The 23,208-nt window shown below is 44.4% G+C and overlaps 3 protein-coding genes across 6 annotated transcripts in view; 1 reads left to right on the top strand and 2 right to left on the bottom strand.

Moving 5' to 3' along the window:
• pax3b (paired box 3b) overlaps positions 1–12,374 on the bottom strand; it is a 28,217-nt gene extending 15,843 nt beyond the window's left edge. For 2 of the 4 annotated variants that reach the window (XM_070828647.1, XM_070828646.1), the window contains exons 1-4: positions 12,265–12,374; positions 11,561–11,796; positions 11,248–11,377; positions 10,764–10,907 (exon numbers count right to left, since the gene is read on the bottom strand). In XM_070828647.1, the coding sequence (XP_070684748.1) occupies positions 10,764–10,907; positions 11,248–11,377; positions 11,561–11,796; positions 12,265–12,349 (595 nt within the window). In that variant the 5' untranslated portion in view covers positions 12,350–12,374. The remainder of the gene's footprint in view (positions 1–10,763; positions 10,908–11,247; positions 11,378–11,560; positions 11,797–12,264) is intronic. The other 2 variants (XM_070828649.1, XM_070828648.1) reach the window with 1 other exon arrangement.
• The window catches only part of scg2a (secretogranin II a), a 183,421-nt gene that overhangs the window by 42,284 nt on the left and 117,929 nt on the right, over positions 1–23,208 (top strand). The window lies entirely within an intron of this gene.
• LOC139200548 (RING finger protein 228) lies at positions 21,682–22,452 on the bottom strand. The gene has a single exon (XM_070829868.1). It carries the CDS (start codon positions 22,450–22,452, stop codon positions 21,682–21,684), a length of 771 nt encoding a protein of 256 aa, XP_070685969.1.

Below are 23,208 nucleotides of genomic sequence, written 5' to 3'. Positions count from 1 at the left end.
ATCCCTACAATAGTAAGTCACTCATGTTCCACCAACACATACTGTTTCCTGAAAGTTGGTGCCACTTGAAAGTGCCAGCGCTAGGCCCCTATCAGACCGTCATACCAAAGTGCCGTAAATACAGGAATCCATTCTGCTGTTAGGATATATGTAAGGCTTTTGAAATGACTGTAATGACTTCTTATATCCTTGCCAATGTAATGTTGCCCAAAGCTAATATTAGGCTTAGCCCTAGACAACATGGCTATTGTTAGCCTAACCACTGCGGCCAGTCTGTCTAATCCAATAAATTGAAATTTAGTCAACTAATAAAATAATGCTTGTATTATTTTTGACATGTTTATTAATACATTGCAATCACACATTGCACCATACTCCTTGCCATAAACATGAACCAGGCACACATTATTCATTTACACCATATACACATTATATATTCACCATAATACTTTGAATGAGTAACTGGTTGCCGTCATCGTGGCATGACATTCCCATTTTTACTGCTACCTTTGTCACTATGATGTATCTTTGGATAGTCCGAACAATGTATTTATTGATTACATCTGATTTATGCCGATCATTAAGTTAAAGTTAGAACACGTTTTCAACATAGCATTTTTTTTTTTTTTTTGCAATTGCAATATAAACTCACAGCATCTTGCTGAATGTGTGTGTGTGTGTGTGTTTCTTACGGACACTGCATAACAAAACCCTCAAAGAAATTTGTTCTACTGCGTCACGCATGTCTGCATAAGCATCAACCACATGCCTACAATTCTAAAATATAATGAAATGCAAATTAAAGTGGCAGGTGACGAAGATTCACGGGGTGACACTTGGGGTGTAGAGGGTGTTTATGTGACAAACTCGTGCCAAGATGGAGGGCAGCCACCCAGTCACCCCTGAAGCTCACTACTCCCCACACATTGGCTCAGGAGCGCTCTAAGCACATGACCTTGTACACACGTCCCCAGTGCTGATTCCACGTGCATTTTAAGGCATTTGTTAATTGAGCTTGTCAGCCTTGAGGCGTCCCTGCTTTAGTGTCCGTTAACTGTACGTCCCATTGGTCACATGCCTCTAAGCGTGGTCAAGCACAAACACAAATACTTTCCAAAATGTCTTTGTCATGATAAATTACAGTGCCAAACGAGTATGAGGATATACATTACCTCTCCTACTGAGACACGGAGGAGGAGAGGGAAGAGGAGATGGGGAGAGAGGAGGCTGAAACCTTTCCCCTGCTCCCCAGATCTTTTCCAGCCCTGTAAACCTGTGGTTTCAGAGTGCCCCGTTTGCCGTCATCGCCTCGCTATCCCTAAGATCTGATCACATCGATTTGGCACCGTCAAATAGCCTTGGCCAATCAAATTATCCACTCTAACCGTCATATCGCTCCCTGCCTGTATACATATGCTATATCTTGGAAATGCTGTATTTATAACCCCTATAAACACTTGACTTCTCTCTGTAAACTTTTGCTCCACCTCAGCTTCGTACACATGGTACTGGCTCTTGTCGGTTCATCGAAATATGAGAAAATATGAGCCTTAAAAGGGTAAAACTATCTGAGTAGGAGAAGGCCTGGAAAAGCAGCCTCGGCAAAAGATCGCCCGGGAGCCGGGGAGCATTAAGCCGCAAAATAAGAGAGGAGCAGTTGGAGGGGGTGGGTGGAAGGGGTTAGAAAAGAAAAGAAAACTGTTTAATTTAACCAAACTGAAGCCCAGAGAGGCACACAGTGCACGGGACCCAGAGCCAAAACAACCTCTCCAGAGCCAAGAAAGCCCAAAATGGATCCTGCCGTGTAACGCCATCCCAGGGAGGAGAAAAACGAGGAGGAGACGAAGGAGGAGAATGGAGGATTTAGCTGAAACAGACTGTTGGAAAGACTTCGGCATTGCTGGGGTTTTTTTTAGCAGGGGGCAGCCAGGGATGGGGACACAAAGACTTAAATATGTCCACTGAGACGTCGAGCATGTATGGATGTGTGTGTGAGAGACAGATAGAGAGGGAGTGAAGGGGGATGTGTCAAACTTGGATTTTGGGACTTGGGGGAATTAACTGACCATATGTGGACTATTTACACCCCTCTTCGGACATCCCAGTAACTCTTCAGGGGCTTTGGTTAATAGTGAGGGTAAATTGAGCCTCTGACATGTTGCCCCCCCCCTCACCCCTTCTCTCCACCTACCCCACTCAAAAAACACAAAACAAAAGGCAGAGGAGACAAACGCAGCATTTATTTGGGCGGGCCAACCATGCTGCTCCTATTCAGGAGCCAGGGGACTAAGTGACTGGCCGACTGCATTAAACAGTATATAGAAGTCAAGACAGGCAGATGCTGGGCCGGATAATGGCTTTACTGACAGCTTATGGACCCATCTGTGACTCTTTCTGCTGGGTTAAGAAAGAGACGGTGTTTGTGTGCGTGTGCGCTTGCGTGTGCGTGTGGATTTCTGTGCGTTTTTGTGTGTGGGAGGGGGTTGTAGGGCTAACTCACTTGACTTGCTAAGGAGGAGTTCCAACCTTCACAGCTGCCCTGTAAATGAGAGTGTGCCAGAGCAAGAGTGTGTGTGTGTGTGTGTGTGTGTGCGTGTGCGCGTGTGTGTGCGTGTGTTGCGGCTTCTTTAGCATTGGATTGTGAATCCACACAAAAAAAATATGCAAGCAATGATGTAATCAATCACAGCCTTGTTATGCTACAAAAAATGGCCTGATAATGTGAAGGAGTCCGATGCTGTCAACAAGAAAGGATGGCAGTCGTTGAGGATATGGGGGGGGGGTGTCAGGAAGTGGTTACCTGTCATTCTTAACTAAATGTGTTTCTAACCCTGTTTCCTGTGCAGTGCTGTGGGAGAGTGACCCCCCATGGCCCTGTGACCCTCACTGTCTTTTAACTCTAAAAATGACTAACAACTCCGGTCAGTGGGGAACCCGCTGAAGTCCAACAAGGTGAGCTGTTAGTAGGTTCACTGTCATGCTCACTTTTTGTAGCTGACAAGGAGGATGCTTGATGGTTTCAGCTCTCTTCGTTGTGCTGTCAGGCTGGCCTCACAGCAGCTGTTAATCTTACATATGGGTTTGTGTAAAGCAGTTAAGAGTGAGGCTATTATGAACAACACAAACGCAGCCTGTCATCACATGTCACTGTAGTTGTATGCCATGTGCTTTTTTTCAATATCGTGGATATTGAAAAGTGAGCGATTTGATCCAGTGCACTTTAATTTAGGAAATTTTAACGTAAAAATGCAAAAGCGTAACAAGATGCAATGAGACATTTCGAGTGGCACTAAAGTACTGTATAATGCTGCATTCATGGTATATATGGGTGAGGCTAGATCTGAGTTTCCTACCTCAATGTTCAGATGGTAAATATTACTAAGGAACTCCTGGTTTGGCAGTGAATCCCTATTTGAACAAGGAAATACCTGTAATCAAGTTCTACAGAGCGGCACATTCATTCAAGAAACCTGAACAAAATTGATTATTTTCATTGCACGCTGCATTTTGTAGCTTACGCTGTAAAGCTTGCAGATCAGTATGATCAAAAACCACAATTTTGAGTTTAAAAGTGGACATGTGGGTCGTTACAATAGATATTCCCACTCAGCATGACTACAACATAAACACACATTTCAAGCCTCTCTACCAATACGACACAAAAGCTTGTGGCCTAATGAGTTAACAAAGCTCTGAATGAAAGTCAAGCTTCATCACTCAGGTGATTGACAGCCGCCTGTCCCTCGTCAGCAGCATAGATGCTTAGTTCACTGGCCTCTGGCTGGCCTCTGCAAACTCTGACACTCAACCCTAACCCCGATACACACACACACACACATGCACATAGACACACATTAAAACACAACTGTGCTCACAAGCACACGGACAGATGCATGAGAGGAAAACGCATGCACTCACATTCTTCCTTACTTTCTCACAAACACACACAAACACACTCATGCACATTAAAAAACAACCCCCCCTCCTTCCCCCCAGCTGTTGTGCCTATAGTGCATACTTGCAGCAGATAAAGAGGGGCCTTATTCTAAGGCGAGCCATTCTACTTGACCTTCGCTGGGCCTTTTCACTCTTTCACTCCCTTCAAACCGTCTTTGGGGCTCGCTCACTCTCAGCTCAATGTGGCTAGTCCATCACGGGTGAAGGCTGGGGCGCAACAGCGGGTCTTGAAGGGGGAATACCCCAAATGCCCCCTGCTCCCCCCTACACACACACATACACAGACATACACGCACCCACAAGCCCCCTCCCTCTCCGAAATCACCCTGACTTCAAAGTTGGTGTGCATTCATTAATTGCCCTTTGAATTGATATCAGAGGGTCACAATAAGAGTGTGAAAGGAAAAAGAGGCTTTAATGAAGCATAGAGCGGCCATTCATTTGCAGATAACTATGTTTTCATGCTTGACTAGTCATCATGCATGGGCTTATTAGAAAAAACTCACAAGAGAGGGAGGGAGGAGTGCAGGATGAGGAGAGAGGGACAGAGAGAGCCCCGGGGTAGAGGAGAGTGATTTGGTGCTCACCACTTGGCCCTCATGCCCCCCTTTGCCCTCGTGCCCAGGGACTCACTGAGTGACACATTCATTCTTTCAGCGGACAGACAGAGCCCTCTTCACCAGACACTTGGCTAAGACCAGTGATAGCCAATGGCTATTATAAGATCCATCAAGAGCTTATTGCTTCTGTATTCGTCAGATTTGATGAAACAGAAAACAGAAGCTGGCAACTAATGATTATTTTCATTACCAGTTAATCTGCTGATTATTTTCTCAATTATTCGACCAATCGCTGTGGCCAAGAAATGTTACAAAGAAGTGCAAAAAATGCCTAAAATCCAAAGCGTCGTCATCCGTCTTGTTTTTTTGTCCAACGACCAGTCAGTTCACAGTCACACTGGAGAGGCTACAACCGGGGGGAGGGGGGGCATTTTTGCTTTAAAAAATTACCTCAATTATCAAAATCCATCCGCAAAATAGTTATAGTTATATAGTTATATTTTTCTGTTGATCGACTAATTGTTTAATTGACTAGCTTTGTCCTTCACAACCTGTTAAAATCTTTCAAATTAAATATCAGGTTTAATATTCAGCTGGCGACCTTGTTGCATGTCATACCTCTCTCTCCCACTTACTAATAAAGGTAAGAAAAAATACCCTCCAAATTAATTGAAAACATAACGAAAATGTTCTAAACCATTAGTTCTATGTTCAAAAACATCTCTCTGTGACTACAGAGACACTATACAGTCAGAGTGCTTAAAGGTTCACTGATCTTAAGATAACAAACAGCTGATGTCCAAAAGTTGAGTGAGGGTGAGAGGTCAGTCTCTGCAAACACCATCATCTTCCTCCTCTCATTCCTCTTCTCTCTCTCCTCTCCTTCCTCTCTTCCTCTGCCCTGGCACTGGTCCAGCGGATGGCCACATATTACATTTTGCAGCACGCCATCTTTCACCCGAGTGGACCAGAAAACCCAAGTTCTTCATTCACTCGTATTATTTACACAAACAAAGTCCTTCTCCGTTTCTGTGACAAAGCCAGCTAAATCTTTATGCCTCTTTCATGTATTGTCTGCTCACGGTTCCCTTTTGTCCCCAAGCCATTGGCCTGGGCCCTGGATACAATGAGCCCGGGGGAATGGAGGCAGATTGAAGGAATGCGCCTCAATAAACCTAATTATGACATGATGACTGCGCTCACCATGGCAGGGGTTTTTCAAAGATCCCGGGCTTATTCAATTAGCCCTTTCCAGGATCCCCTTTCACCAAATAAAGTTATCCCTTTGACTGTTTGCATTGCAGAGTGGAATGTGTGTGTCTGTGTGTGTGTGTGTGTGTGTGTGTATGAGTGCACACACAAGGCTGGCCTAAATGGAAATGTATCGGCCCTCAACAAGGCTCCTCTGTATTATCTGGCTAATTTCACCTAACGAAGTACGGACTCTAAAAGATACACTGTGAAACTGTGGAGCAGGAGGAGGGCGGAGGCGGGACACCGTGACTGTTTTAATCATTAACTTTGTCTCCAGGGTTAATTACTATGAGGCTGGGAGTTTGGGACAGCCCAGCAACAGGCCTGGAGGGCCAACACCACTGCCAAATATATAAATATTTCACAGAATTTCTTCTGTTTTAACTTAAATGTTATTACTGCAAGGGGATTTGGAAGAAAATGCTATTTAAGTGATGCTCATATATCAAAGAGAAGCCTTTAGATTATGTTTTAATTATTGCCATTCCATGTTAAATTAACTGAGTGACAGGCTGTGTGCACATGCTGTAGTAAACACCTCAGCTCTCGCCACATAACTGCAAATAGTAATGCTCTAAAAAGCTGCTGCTAATTAGAAAAGTGTCCAACAGGTGATGAATCAAAGGCGTGCATATTACAATAATTACAGAGGTGTAACTTAACAAAGTACTGCGAAATGGTCATTCTTCTTGTACGCCACTACATCTCAGAGGGAAGTATTGTTATTTTCACTGCACTGCAAGTTGCAGATTTTGATTATTAATACAAAATATTAACCAACTAATAAACTGTGCTATATTTCTAGGTTAATGTTCTGGTAGTTTAAATGAGGTCCAACTTTACCAGCTGCAACATTAAAGTGATGAACACATTAATGATCAATAATTAGAATCCAATTACATGATATGATGATTCTGAAATGGGACATTCTGCATAATGAGTACTGTTTGATGCTAATACTTTTTGTACTTTTACCGAGTTAACATTTTAAATGCTGGACTTTTACTTGTAGCACAGTATTTTACACTGATGTTGGCACTTTGACTTAAGTAAAAGTACTTCTTCAAAATAAATAATATGCACTGATAGTCAGTTGATGGTTTGGTCTTATTTCATACGACATACTGACTCAATTTATCTTCTATTGAAAAGTTACAACAAACGCCTGTTATTCCAAAGCTTCACACGGTTAAAAATTAAAATGTGGCCAAATTAACAAATGAACACTAGTTAGTCTCAGATGTAGTTACTGAAATCACTTCTAGGCAGGACATTTTGGAACTGTAACAGAATACATGTATAATCCAAACGCAGACGGTTAATAAAGACCTAAATTAGAAACTTTATGGAAGTGGACTGACTTTCCTTTGTGCGCTCCGGAGGATGGAGCCCAGATATGAGACGAGCTGCGCGCCGCGGGCTGACAGAAACAGAGAGAAAAAGAAGGAAACAGAGGGAGAGGGGCGGTGTTGCTCTCCAGATGAAAGTGAGATGAAATAAAAGAGTCGATTTAATCTGCTTGAAGAGATTTGGAGAGCAAGTGGAGGAGAAGGAGGAGGAGGAGCGGTGAGTCGGAGCTGTCCGCAGCGCATGACGGGTGACCGGGGCCCCCATTGTGATGCTGCGCTCCGGGCCAGAGCGGGGCTCTCCGGGGAGAACATTGGTCCCCATTGACCGAAAGCACTTTTTAATACACTCCCTCCGTCATTAAATGTGACATCGCACAATATCGACATCATTTAGAGGACGTTATTAATGTCCGAGGGGACAAGGCCGCGACTCATCAAAGAATCGATACCACATGACGGGCTACAGGCTGGAGACGGCTCGGTGTCACTGGAACATTTTGACAAACACCAATTAGGCTTCATCGAGAGCAGCTGACTCGGACAATGATGCTTTTTTTGTTTTACAGCACTGAAATTACAAATGCAGCCAGACAGCAGAAAAGTTATTCAGAGTTTCCTGACAGCAGGAAAAACAAATAAAGTGTTTTATGTGAAGCCAGTCTGGAGACCGAGAATGTTTCTCACTGACTTGTCACTTTTCTCTCCCCCTCAAATTTGCTTGCGCTCTCTCTGGGAGCACGCGCCTCCAGCACATCCCGCATTGTTGTCGTCGTAGTTTTAGTTGAAAATAGCACCTCTTAAATCGGGGGCAGGCTCAGTTTAATGCGTATTTGTGCGCGCACACATGTGCGCAGGTTTTGTGGGCGAGCACGCATCCTTGGGCAGTACGTGAGTGGATTTCAGAGGCCCCAATTGTCATTCTGATTCCTCTGTCGACCCCAAAAGGAAACATTTTGTAGGTGAAAACGGCCATTTTCTGTGTGTGCACCGTGCCGGAGCGCTCCCTGAATAATTCATCCTTCATTGCGGCCGCATAGTGTGTTTTGTCGGGCTCTTCTGTGGAGGAGCTCTCCTCTCCCCTTCTCCTTTCTCTGACTGAATTATAAACAGGTTGCCTTCTTCTTTAGCGCCGGCCAAAGCTGTTTCCAAGCTGGCCTTTTGTCCGCGCGCAGCCCAAGCGTGAGCCCCAAATAGACTCTCACGCCTTTGTCTCCCAAGTTCATCCCTGAGCGTCCCGTTGTGCGCGCGAGGCGCGTCTTTGTGAGGAGCTGGAAACCGTTGAACAAATGTTTGATCAACTCATCTGGGGGACATTTTGTCTCCTCGGACTAGTCCTTTATCTCTCCTCCCCCAGTTCACTGACGGGGAAATGGAGGCAGCTACATGTTGTAAAAGGTGCACAGAGAAGGGACGCAAACTGTTGCGCACATGGAGAGACTGGGGCAGATTATTAAGCAGCGGTGAGAAGTAACTAAGTATGTTTACTTACGCACAAGTTTGAGTAGATTATTTCCATTTTACACTTGCCCCCCCCCCCCTCCTCCGCCACACTGCAGAGGTAAATATTGTACTTTTTGCTGCTCTTCATTTCATTGCCAGCTTTGGTTATTTTACAAATTAAGATTTTACAAACAAAGCACATGATGAATGTATGTAAAATGATGCTGTCCTGTAGATAAAACATAATAATGATACAAAATAATAATATAAACTAGTTCAAATGAGCTCCAGCTCTAAATTGCTCCTTACGCATTAAAGTATCAGTAATATCATTCCATTAATATGATTTATAATGATACAGCTGTTTGAAAAGGACCATTCTGCCAATTAAATACTTTTACTGAAATACTCAAATAAGTTTTGCTCTCCAAACGTATGTTCTGTTACTTCTGTGAAATCTTGAATTTAGGACTTTAATCTTGCAGCCGAGTATTTTGACACAGTTCTTCTGGTGCTTTCACTGAAGTAAAATACTAATAGTGATAGTGCTTCTTACGCCACTGCTATTAAGTGACACAGTGCTTATTACGTGTTCTACATTTCAGTTACAATGTCACCAACTGTCCCAGCTACAGTCACCTGTGGTGCGTCTGCCAGGAATTAGCCTGCTCCATTTCAATGTAGCTGTCACACACTGCGCCTTTAGACTGGAGCGGGTTGTAATTAACTTTTTCCGTGGTGACAAGAAAAAAAAAATGTTTGAATTGATTCCACCGGGTATCCGCGCAGTTTGGTCCTCACACAGACACAAAGTGAGAGGATGCGTCCGTCCTGGAGGCTGAAATAATTTAATTAAACGAGCGTGGCGGATTTGCTCCCCTATGACGTAGGCAGAGTAAAGTAATGCTATTCAGAGAGAGATCATTAGAGCTGATGTAGCTGCGGAGCAAACAGCCCGAAACCGCTCTCAAATCTCCAATTAGGCTCCTGTCTGTGAGGGGAAATGAAGAAAATGTGTCTTGTTTTATTTCTTGGCCTGCAACACATCCGGTGCCACTTTACACACTCTCACCCAAGCTTTGGCTCGGCCCACCGCCGCAAAACGGTTGTAAAATCATAAAGAGAGTCTTTGTCAGTGATGAGGGTAGTTTTTCTTAAATGGGGATAAACTGTCTGATAGACGGAGACAATTGATCCAAAGCAGTTTGAAGAAATTCTATTCGAGCCTCGTTTAAATCCACTAAAAAAAAAAAAAGAACTAAAACAGCCTGAATTGTTCTGAAAACAACTTATCTGAATGAATGATCTCCATGTGCTTCTAGGCTAAATGAGACTGATGGCTTGTACAAGTGGTCACTTTTTTACTGTGGACGCTGCCAATAGAAATGGATTTTGTTGCATCACAAACAAACAGCCGACTATCAGAAAAAAAACTGTTCCCATGAATTATTAAGGCGATACATTCTGATATGTTAGTGTGCTGTGATGCCACAGGAAGAAGAATAAAACAAGAATAAAGCAGTTTTTAAATAAAAAAAAAAAAAACAATACGTGCATCCTAATATGCAGACTTGCTGTAACAAGGTTCTCCATCCACAGTACTTTTAAATGACTGCTGAGCGCGCGCGCGCACACACACACACACACACACACACACACTCACTCTCTCTCTCTCCTTTCCCGTACGGAGCCATCACCTGCTGTTTGATTTACGGTGTGGCCTCATGGGAAAAACATTAGCCGGAGAGATATGGTCGATAAAGAATTCCTAACAAAGGAGGACACGCACTCTCCACCCCCATCCAACAACTTTACAGCCTGCTAAAACTTCACATGGAGGCTGGTTAAATAAAAGCCTTCTCCTTTACACTCCACTCGGAGACAATCAACAGGTTGGAGGCGCAAACCGAGGAGGTCACAATGCAAATTCTGTTCTTCCAGAACTGAATCAGTGGAAATGAAGCTAATTAGATGGTGTAGTGGAGGCTGTGCGAGCAGACATCACTGTCACTACACTCCTAGTTCCCAAAGCACAGCCTAACTTTACAGACAGCTCAGAGGCTGAATGCCAAACTAAAAATCCTCCCTTCTGCACTAAGTGAGATGAAATCTGCCCAGACAGGATCCCACAGGCTCTGCTGTGTGTGGGCTCGCTCGTAGAGAAAAAGATGATAGAAAAAGCACATCGGCCGCAGTGACTCACATCTGTCCCCCAGGATGCCCTCGATGCTGTGTTTGGCCCTCCGCTCGCTGTCCTCCAGCTCCTTCTTCTCCATCTCGTCTTCGTCCTCCTCTTCGTCGCCTTTTCCCCCGAACTTACTCCGCATGATGCGACTGATGGAGCTCACTGCAACAGTGGAATTTACAGAAACAAGTAACTTAGGGTATGTATTTCAAAATGAAATAATACTCACATAGTATTACTTGGCACTATATTAAAATAGGACAAAACTTAACTATGGATGTGAACTGAATAATAAACTAAATTCTCTCCACAATTTAAGATACTGAAAGTTTTTTTCAGGTTTTTATTCCTTTACTTTTATATTAGAAATTATCTACGATTCTAAATTTTGCATGCAAATGCATGGAGTGATAATAATAAGAATAATAATAATAGTGATGATAATAATAATAATAGTAATGATAATAATAATAATAATTTCGTTCATTTCTGCCCTTTTTACCTGAAGGGACGTTGTTGCGGTCACATATCCCATCCTTCAGTAATTTATCCCGAATCTCCCAGCTAAACATACCCGGGTTTTCCCGCTTGTATTCTTCTATTCTCTTCTCTACATCCGGCGTCGTTCCCTGCTTCAGGGGTCACAAAAGTCACACAGTTTATTCACGTGTTGTGGCCCTTGGGGCACACTGCACACACACACACACACACACACACACACCGCTTTTATAATTCAAAATCATTTATGTTAAAATCATTTCTATATTTTACTACTGACTGACACCCGAGCCTCTCAGATGGCTCCCGGTCCTTACCTTGGGTTTGCTGCCGCCGATGGCCCCGGGTCTGATGGAGCCCGTCTCCTGGTACCGGCACAGGATCTTGGACACGCAGCCGTGGGAGACCCGGAGCTGTCGGGAGATGACGCACGGCCTGATGCCGTGGTGGGCCATCTCCACGATCTTATGTCGGATGTGGTTGGGCAGAGGTCTGCCGTTTATGAAAACTCCTCCGAGCTGGTTGACTCGGCCCTGACCCAGCGGGGTGGACACTGCATTTGACCGAAACAGGAGAGGACAGTGTCATCAAAGTGATCCCCAGTGAGTGAAGTTTGAAATGAAGACACCAAAAACAAGAGAAGAAGCACTGTTACTAATTTAACTGCGCCAAAAATAGCTGATAATCAATGTTGTGCTTATTATATTTTAGGCAGTCACGCTTATCTATTAAGTTATACAATGATCCCACTGAGGCAAATAGAAAATGGAACTTTAAGAGTTATTAATTATTTTATATATCCTGTTAAAAACATCCACAGCAGACACTGTGGGTTAAAAGTACAAAAGGTCACGATAATAATAATAATAACGGAAAAGCAGAGTAAGATGCAGACAGATTCTAAACTGATGGTGATGTAAAACACACTGCTGAGAGGTTTACGGTGACTTCTGACTAGCACCGACACCCCAACATGTCCCGTCCCCTCCGGGGCTGTGCGGTCCTCCTGCCGGTGCTTTACCTTCCAGAGGGAACCCACTGCGGGGGTAGTTCTGGGCCAGCGCGGGTCGCATCATCCTGGGTATGGACCCCGCCAACGCAGTCATACCTCCACCGCCCCAGTGACCGCAGAGACCCCCTCCTACCGGGGGGGCTGCCGCTCCGACCCCGGGCCTGCAGTAGGACGACGTCGTTGAAAATCGCCTGTTCTCCCGTGAGGAAGCTTAACGGGAGCTTAGCCTCGGTTAGCCTGGGACAGGGTTAGCCGCACCCGGGCTACAGCCAGGCGCCAGGTCCCGGGACAGCCACAACCCTCCGAGGAGCGAAACGACAAAAACAGGAGAAAAGTGGACTGTAGGGGGGGGGGGGGTTGTAAGAGTCAGAGTCTCGGTCTCCTGGTTTTATTCGCCAGTTCGCGGCTCTCAGCCTGCAGCCACGAGGGAGATGTTGTTGTTGTTGTTTGTTGACACCGGCTCACAGTGAGAGGAGACCGTGAAAAGTAGCGGAGCTCTTCTGTCCGCCCGTCAGCGCTCCCGGCTCCCATTGGCTCAGAGGTGGCCCCCGGTAGGCAGCGGGGCGCGGGGATTGGCTGAGGCTGAAAACTTTGGACCTATCAGAAACGCTGTCATAGTTCACAGGGGCGTCGTTTCACAAAACCAGGAGCTTCCGAAGAGTCACTGCGTGAAGTGTTGGACCAGAGAAACGGCCCACAGTGCGCGGGTGTGTGGAGTGGACTGCTGGGAGCCACCAGTGACCGACGACCTCTGATTAATCGGTTAATGTGGTAAATTATCAGTCGGTCAGCGAACTATTTTGCACACATTGTTCCCAATGTGAGCATCATCCAGTAAATCACTGTCATCAAATGAAGCATCTTTCATCTGAGCCAGGAAATAATCAGATGGACAGATTTAATTCCCAGACTGCACTGCGCGGACTAACTGACTACCAGAACCGTGTTATTCAGCCCAAAGCAACGGGCAGTACACACACTTGTATAAGTTCTGCTGGTGACATAATGTGTTAATGAAGTAGACACATATTAGAAACATGTTCGGTACAATGCAGCACAAGCACTCCACATAAGACAGACAAAGAACAAAAGGAAAGCTGAACATTTAGAGAAAAGGGTGATCACTCCAGCATTATTATGTTTTAGGTATTATTATATTTGACCTCACTGACAGCTGACTCTGTGTGGACCTGACAATGATGCCTGACAAGCTCTTCAGATTTGTTTCACATACAGGTTATAGTATTATTATATATGCCGTACAGACGCGCACGGCCCAGTGAGCCTGACATGGTTTTCTTTTCGGCTGCGGCTTCCACCAAACTTTGCTTCATCTCGGCTATTAAATGTAATTATAAAAGTGAGAAAAGGCATCAAGGCCATATTCAGCAACAAGGGAGCCCGCTGAGGGATTCTTTCAGGTCTTCACTCAAAGCTGATAAAACAACATTATTCTTCCAATTGTGTCACCAAGCTGTGTTCGTGGAATATAACTAGATGGCCTACATCTAATAAATACTATGGCCTACTTAGATAGATTTACGAGCCATTTAGACTTTACTTACGTTTTTTTTAATTTAATTCTACTTTTTTACTTCCACTCCACTAAATGGGAAATATTGTACTTTTTGCTCCACTACATTTATTTCAAAGTTCGCTTAGAGTTACTTTTTACATTTAAAAAAACATATTAAATATTCTTATCTGATATGGTGCTGTAATATACTACTAGTCTACCCAGTGATGCACAGAGCATTTAAAATTGGCTCCATAACGACGAACTACAACATTAGAAATACTCTTACGTGTGTTCGTTGGTGATACAAGCAGAATAACATAATAATAATACGGCCTAACACCGTGAAGTGGGTCATGCTGCGTAATAACAACTTTGATTTCTGATACTTTAACAAGTTGGCTTCATCTTTCCGATAATACAGCTGTAGTTTTCCATGAGTAGCATTTTGAAATCAGGACTTTGACTTGTGACGCAGTACTTTTAGATGGTACTAGTTCTACTTTTACTAAGGATCTGAGTGACCAACATCTGCCAGTCTGCGCGTAATGTCACCTGCAAACTTTTTAACGCATGCTATCGCACACGACCCCTAATTTGTCTCCACCCTACGGCCTCATATATGACACAAATGGTGCTCAAGTGTGTGCACCTCAAGGAATTTATTGAGGTTTTCAGACGGAGCTCCAGCCGGCCGAGAGCTGTGTGAAAGGGGGACGTGCGCCACAGCAGGACACGACGCCAGCGCGGCCGTAAAGCCGGTCTGCCTCCGCGCCACCGCAGAGGAGAGGGTCTGCTTTTCCCCAAGTGTCTAATAATCAATATCGCCACCTTTCTAGAATAAGAATATGGAGCGAGGAGTTATTTCAGTCGTTAAAGTTGTTCAGCCATGCCCCCCCCCTCTCTCTCCCTCTCTCTCCCTCTCTCTCTCTCTCTCTTTAGGCGCTGGGTCTCGAGGGTCACAGCGTCCTTTGGTCCTTATAATCAATCACTGAAGCAAAGTTTCCGCTCCTGAGCTTTGAAATCAGACAAAAGCCTGTTTTACTTCACCGTCCATCATCCACACAGAGCCTGCTCCGTCCCCAGAGCGGATCCGCTGCCCCGACGCGCCAGAGGACGACAAAAGACTTCTGGATTATTTACAAATAAATTCATAATTATGTTCTTCATGCTAGTGGAGCAGCAGCTGCCCCACGTCGATCAGGTGTTTCACCTCGTGTGTCAAATCAGGGTCCAATATCCAAAGTAAAGTGGTTGATGCCTGCTTGGATCAGATATGAGGCCTGCTTGGAGAAAGAAAAACTCTGAGACCCTGAGTCAACCCCCCAGCACCTGGTGAGTCCTTTCATGTCTCAGCCCACTCACCTATGGGCTACGGACAAGTGTGTGTGTGTGTGGGTGGGGGGGGCACTGGCATCCACCTTCATTTAAACAGAGAAGAGAAGAGGTATCCCACCGACTGAGGAGGCTTCAATTAACATTCGCCTCTTTTAGTGGCTTTGGCACAAAAAAAAAAAACTTCAAATGTTGACTTTGCTGTCAGAAGAGCGCGCGGACAATGGTTCGGCCCTGGGTTTAAAATAAGCGGGGCTACCGGGGGGTCTTTCACCTGCTAAGGAGGACGTCATTATCTGCAGGCGGGGGATTATTATCGTGCCTGAATGAATGAATCCTGCACGTTGTCATAACATGGCTTCAAAGGGAGGGGAAATGGGAGTTTGCTTTGGACTGATTTTAGATTTGTAATAAACCAGATTAGATTTGAATAATCGTTTAATTACCGAGTCTCAGTCCAGACTAAATTATCACCTGATGAGTGGTGGGCTATTATGGGCCTCTCAAGGCTTTACACAAATAAATGAATGGAGCAGTGTTAAAACGTGGACCCCCTAAATGTTTTCAGCTATTTTAGAAGCAGAATAAATTCTAGGATGAACTATTAGGCTTTAGTTAAACTCCATATGACTTATTCCTCAAAGGAACAAAACCATCATCTGCATGCGGACGAACGTGAGGCTCAGACAGCGTCAGTGATCTTATTGAAACTGGATATTACAGCCAAAAAAAGAGGAGGCAAATGGAAAACAGAGAGAGTCCTGACGCATACCTCGGCCCTTTCTTTAAACGCGACACTGAATCTCCGTGTCCAATCCATTACCGGAGGATGAAATTCAAAGTCAGAAATCTCGCTTGATGAGAAATAAATGAGTTGTATCACGTGCTCCGCGCGGAGGACATCACAAACACAGATTTGTCAAATCAATTAGTTTCCATTTGCACCGAATCCGGTCATAATTCATGCAAAGATAGAGGGACTTAAGGCAGGGCTGTGTCAGGGACATGCATGCGTGGTCATTTCTAGTCTGACTGAGGCTACAGAGAGAGGAGGGACACTTTAGGTTCTGCTTCTAAATATTATCTAATAGACCAGTGAATATGCACTGGCAGAATTATGGTCAATTCTAACATTTAATAAGTTAATATATTTATTATTCAGGTAGAAGAAGTATTGGGATCTTCTACTTAAATAAAAGTAACAATGCCACAATGACAAATACTCCAGTCCAGCAGTCAAAGACTAGGCTGCTGCTATAGGGTCAAAAATCCCAAAGTATTCACTATGTATTCAAACAGTTATAGATATGATTGGATCATTACTAAACCATCCACTAAAAGCTCCTTGTAATAACTTAATGCAGTGTTATCATGTTTGATGTATAAAATCTTGATCAGACAAGTAGTAACTACAGCTGTGAAATAAATGTGGTGGAATAAAAAGTCACATTTTCTCTACTGGAATAAAGTATAAAATCAAATAAGATAGAAATAAGTAGAATACGAGCTTCACAGCTGATTCAGAGTGTTTCATGGTGCGGCACAGTGGTTAGGTGGTGGTGGTGGTTTAAGGACTAACTCATGCAGTGTGAGAACAGAAGTTTAAACCAGTAAAATAGTTTTACAAAGAGCTGAATGTCTAAAGAAAAGCATCAGCAGTCACTAGGTCAGCATCCTTATAAAAGAACATGTTTGTCGTCATGGCTAATTAGCAAACACACACTGGCCTCAAACTATTTTCCAGTAATTAGTGTAACTGCAGCAGATTGAAGACACAGCCAGGCTCTGGTACAACAGGCTTCACTGTTGTGCTGCTGCACTCTTTTCACCGATCAGTTAACGGACACGTGTGTACACCGAAGGTGGGAATACAGTGCTGGGAAGTCCATTCACTCAAGCACTTAAGTACAAGTGGGGTATTTTCTGCCACTGCCCACTTCTACTCCACTACATGTCAGAGGGAAAGCTGTCACTCCATTTATCTGACAGCTTTAGTTACTTTTCAGATTCAGATTAACAATACAAAATATAATCAATAAGTAAATCATATTATATCTATAAGGCTTTACTGGTTCTTAGGGGGAAATTCACAAGCTACCCAGCAGTATGTGAAGTAATGTATAAAATAAAAGCATTCAAATGAGCTGCACCTTTAGCAGCTGCAACGTTAAAGGGATCATCAGTTACTGCATCAACAATTATAATCCAGTAACAAAGTATATATATTATATATATATATATATATATATACACTACTCACAAAAAGTTAGGGATATTCAGCTTTCAGGTGAAATTTCAGGATGAACCTAAAATGCATTCTCACCTTTCCAGGTGAACTTAATGTGACCTTCTCTAAACCTTTGAATGCACATGTCCAACTGTTCAGTGTTTCAGTACTTTTTGCACAAGTTGCTGTTCTCTAACAAGAAGCTTCACAGCAACATTCACAACAGGTTTGATCCATGAATCCACCAATACATTTCCTGCTTCAGTTAGAATTGGTATTTAAACAGTCCTCCTCATCCTGCTGTTCACATTCTGACATCATGAGACCAAGACGACACCTAACAGTTGATCAGCAGCACCTCAACACTGGAGGCTTCAAACAGGAAGTCCTCAGACGGAGGTGTTCACTGAGCTTAGAGGGTCACAGAGTGTCATCAGGAGGTTGGAACAGTGATACAGAGACTGGAAGAGTCACAGAAAGGAGAGGAGTGGACGTCCTTTGGCCACATCCCAATTTATTGAGACACCGAAAATTTTTTGTTGTGGTCTACCCTCCACTGTTGTTAGATTTTCTTTCAATAAATTGTTTAAGATGAAGAAATTACCATTGCATGCTTCTACTTAAATGCCCTACTTTCATGATATAATATCACTGTAGCATTCACTTTTTACATTTTCCATATATTTCACCTGAAAGTTGAATATCCCTAACTTTTTGTGAGTAGTGTATATATATATATATATATATATATATATATATATATATATAAATATATTTACTTTTGCTACTTTAAGTATATTTTGGTGCAAATACTAGTGCTTTTACTTATTAGTTTCAATGCAGGATTTTTACAGTGTTGTATTAGTATCTTTACTAAAGTAAAGGATTTGAGTACTTGTGCCTCTATGTGAGTATGACAGAGAGGAGGGGCTGTGTTATTTAATGCCATACAGACTGTGAGCCTTAATTTAAGGGGAGTGGAGCTTTTGGCTAGTACATGATGTGAAGTGTGTAGCCTGTGATTAGATGGCGATTGGTCAACATTAGTTTTTATCCGTCCTGTCGTTTATATCGGCTCAAAGGGAGCCTTGTGTGAGCAGGTAAACACACGTGAGACATGTCAGTCTGTCAGGACAAAACCAAAAATGTATTTACTTTTAATCAAGTTTCAGCCACCAGACATTTACACGACTACACCTACATTTTACATATCTGCGTTACATAATGAAGGTCTGTCCTCTACAATATGAGGCCGGCAACAAAATAACACTTCAAATCACAGACTGAGCGATGAAATGAGGAAAAGATAAATAAAAGTGTCTAATCAGAAATCAATAGATGCATATTTTGATCATTTGGGTTTTAGTGCTTTCTTAAAATTCCTTCATGAAAAGTAACAGCAAGGTCTGGCACTAATAAATCTACGTCTGTTCAGCATAATAATCAGGCTGCATGAGAAATGAAAGTTGACAGGTAGAACTTGTTCATGCCATGTAGCGTCCTCTGGCTTCCAGTAGGGGGCATGTTTGATGCACAGCAGGGAGGGCGAACCCCTCAGTCAGACAAGGGTGGGTGATTGGAGAGAGAAGGGGGTGGGGGGGGGGGCTGGAGAAGGTACAACCATTAATTACTATTCTAGTAATTTAATCATTACAAATATTGGGCCGGGTAAATTTCCATATTTTGGCCAAGGGAGGAGGAGGCTGAATGTGTCGAGTTGGATCCTGTTCAGTGTGTCAGCGATCATTATGTAAGACTGGTACAGCACAGCCTTAGCGACAGGCAAGGCTATCAGCTGCTGGAGTCCAAGGAGCCAAAGAAGGAATGCAATGGTTATTCATGTTTCCTTTATTACTGAAATGTGTTTATGTATGTAAAACAGCACATAAAGAACATTTCTCTGTGCAAATACGTTTGGTACTTCAACAACAACCACAGATTCTCATAAAAACCCACAACATCTTCTAGGTCCTCTGAAATAAATACAATATGCTTACATTAGTCAAAGGTAGACCCTGTTACTTGTGTCAAATAAGAGGGTGAAAGTGCATCATCTCAAAGTTGGGAAAAGGCGGATCAGGATGATTGAAGCAAGCATGGGGGTCAGATAATGGGGGGGGGTCATGTTGGACTTGGGTTTTTTTTGTTTTGGTTTTTTGTTGTTATCCGTGCAGTGATGCACTGCAGGGAGACACATGGTCTGTGAGTGTGTGAGTGTGTGTGCGCGCAAGGGCAATAAGTGCTCAGGTTAAACCACTTTGGTGTCCGAATCATATCTGAGTAAATGCTAACAGGACATAACTCAGCAGTGCAGCTCACATGCTTCAGAGACCATCACACATGAGCCATTAGTCAGCGTGAGGCTCCCACACCGCACCACAGAGAGGGAATCACTTTCTGCTGTATCCAAGAATTATAAATAAATGATTGAGGCAACAATTACACACGCAACAGTTCACAGTAATATTCATAAGACGAAGTTAGCTGTTCTGAGTAGTGTGTTGTCTGAGGCTCATTTCACTCAATAGTTCATTCAGTGTTTCTGGTCCACAATGTAAGAAAGCCAATTATATGAAGTTTTACTTTAGGAAAGATGAATATTAGGATTGTGTTAGTGCAGTTACTGAAATAACACAAACTTTCACATGAAGTTGTGTGTTTCTCTCTCATATTCCTCTTTCTGGTCTCAGCCACACAGCTCACAGCACTCAGAACGTTTCCATAGCTTATAATGACTCCTAATAACAATTAGTGTCATTATCGATTCATCTGCAGATTATTTTCTCACTGAATCAATGATTTGTTTGGTCTATAAAATGTCTCTCTCAGTTCCCCACAGCTAAAAGTGACGTTTCTAAATGTCTTGATTTGTTCATCAACCATCCAAAACGTATTCAGTTTCGAATGATATCAAACAGAGAAAAGCAGCAAATCCTCACATTTAAGGAGCTGAAACCAGAATTCTTTTTTTTTTTTTTTTTGGCATTTCTGCTCGAAACGTAAACCGAAGGACTATTTGATATTCAAAATAGGTGCAGATTAAGTTTCTGTCTATTCTTGACTGATAGTTGCAGCTTCACTCCTGACAGTCTCAGATGAGTCAGAGTTTAGTAGGTGTTCACCTCGTCAACGTACACTCTGTATTCTCACATGCAGCTTTGGAGGAAGAGGAGTGAACTAGAATATGGCCTTCAGCCAGCGATGTATCTGTTTAACCTCCATATTTAACCTTTATACCTGTACAGTATCTACTCCCACCTCTCTTCAAAGCCAGATGCAAAGACCCACATTTTTCACAAGCAGCAAAAGGTGTCGAGTTGGGAGGCAGCTTCACGTAGGAAACCCCGGTTTTTCAACTTCCAATGTGTGAATGATGTGACAGAAAGAGGAAATCCCTGCCGACAGCCCGGCTGGATGCTGTCTGTGGCATGGGGCCCGCGCAGGATGATTTTCAAACACGATTACAGTGAAGTTTTGCTTCTTTCAGCAATAAGGGGAGGCACAGGAGTCAGGAGACACGTGTCCCTTCTGTTAAATAAAGTTAGAACAAAAAGCACTGGTCTCTCAGGGGCCTGACATGCACAAAGGTAGCCAAAAAAAAAAAAAAAACCTGGAAGAGGTGCAAGTGTTGGTGTGAGAAAGGAAACGGTGCCATCCTGTAGGAGAAGTTAAAGCAGGGAGCAGCTGATCACACCTGTCCAGCACCACTCACCACCTCTCTGTGGACTATTTACAGTTTGGATTGTGGATATGAAAGAATGACCTGTCAGAAGCTTCTCACATAAACACACAGACCTCCATGAAAAACTCAATCCATCACCTGCGAAAACTCAAAAGTGAACGTTTCCAAATATCTGTACAATACAAGAGTGCTTTGTGGAGATATAGGAGTGAATCATCATGGACAGATATCATACAGTGAGTGGCATCTTGGGGTATGCATATTATTTACCAGGATGTGGTGGGGAGAGGTGCGGGGGTAATCAAACCCTGGAAATAAGCACTTCACATTCAGTCATCAAACCAAGCAAAGCTCAGACCTGCACCAGGAGGTCTGAGTGTTGGACCAGTTCATTCATCTACTGCAAATCCAAGTGCAGAGTTTAAGGAGAAGATTATCAAGGATCATGTCGGCCTATTGCTCCAAACAAGATGAAGGCCTGTGGGTGTTTGCTATACTGATAAAAGGCCATTTTGGACGAGATTTGTTCCTAGAAAAAGTAAAGGGAGCAGGAGAACCAGTTGCCAGTATTATGTACATGATCACAGAGCCACAGTAGGTCCAGCATCTCCATCAGCAGTCCCAGGCAGCAGCAGGAGCAGCAGCAGCAGCAGCAGCAGCAGCCTGTCAGGCGTTTCTCCGGGAGTTACTGGTGGCGGAGGAGCGGCCTGTCTCATGGTCCGGTCTGTACTTAAGCCAGCAGATGAGCCATGTGACGACCACCGAGAACATGGCCAGGATGCTGGCAACCGACAAGCAAATGGGTCCCGCGGGCGAGGGAGGAATGCTGTGACTGTGCACGAAGATCAGGCCCATGAACAGCAGCACCAGCATGGACAGGAAGGAGAAGATCACGCACACGCAGCCGGTGGTCAGCGCCACTCTCTTGCAGCTCTGACAGCTGTCGTAGCGCACCGAGTCCTGGGAGAGGGTCGTGGCCGTGGACACGGTGGTGGACGGGGTCGCCTGGCTGGCGCTGGACGTCCCCGACGCCTCCTCCCGGCGGAGGGCGACGAGGGCTGGGTGCAGCGGGGGAGGGTACGGTGGCAACGCGTCCTGAGGCAGGGGGTCCGAGTCGATGTAGAGCGGGAAATCCTCCGTCACCTTGGTGTTGTTGGGCAGGTTCTGTATCCGATAATCCGGCACCGGAGTCCGGTGGCGACAGACGGGGCAGCTGATGCGCCATGGCCGCTCCTCCCGGAGGTGAAGCGTGTTCAGGCACTCCTCGCAAAACGTGTGCAGGCACTCTAGGATCTTAGGAGCCCGGCGGTCAAGGTCGAAATAATTGTAGCAGATTTTGCACTCGTACTCCTCGTAGGGAAACGCCGAGGGGGCCTCGCCGGGGGGTTCCGCTGCGCTTGATGCCAAATCTACCTCTGCCATGTCATCTTTCGCCATTCACATTCTCCGGTGAACACAAAGGGAGCTGGCGGACAGATGCTGATGACGGTGCACGTCTCTCCTCCTCTCCCCCACCTCTCCCCCCCCACACCCGCTCATTGAAACGCAGACATGTCGGAGTTTCTGTCCATCCCCGCAGCGTCCTTCACGTCTCGGTCCGAACCGTCGGGCTCCCGGTTAAATATTCAAAAAGCTCTCGGTCGGTGTTTCTGCTGTGTGGGAATAATAGATGATGTAATGGTGGTGAGTCGTCCATCCACAGACAGACCGAGAGAGCATCCCACAAACCGGAGAGAGAGAGAGAGAGGGAGAGAGAGAGAGAGAGAGAGAGAGGAGGGAGGGAGGGGGGTGTTGTTGTCGTTATTATTGTCAGTGCTCTGTGGGAGCAGCTATGACAGCCCCTCTCCATCCTAATTACGTAGACCATGCCAGGCCTGCAGGATGCGCTAATTTGGTCAACTGGAGGAGGAGGAGGAGGACGGGGGGGGGGTTCACTGTTTCCTGTAACAAAGAGCATCTAAACTCACACAGTGTGCCAGGAAAAAAGTTCCAATCAAACACAGGCCTGCTTCCTGTGTCTCACTTGAAGTGAACAGTGGCAGCTGACTGCATGATTTTCTCCTATAAAAAGAGAAGAGCTCCACTGAAATGGCTCCACAGCTCCGCATTTGTTCAATAAATCATGTCTGGATCATCTGAGTGTGGAAGCTCCAGGCTTTCCGCGCACGCTGCTGTAGAAAAGCACAAATATTT

The sequence above is a fragment of the Pempheris klunzingeri genome, chromosome 4 (assembly GCF_042242105.1).
Source record: "Pempheris klunzingeri isolate RE-2024b chromosome 4, fPemKlu1.hap1, whole genome shotgun sequence".
Lineage (NCBI taxonomy): Eukaryota > Metazoa > Chordata > Actinopteri > Acropomatiformes > Pempheridae > Pempheris > Pempheris klunzingeri.
This window is presented reverse-complemented; position numbering and strand designations above follow the sequence as displayed.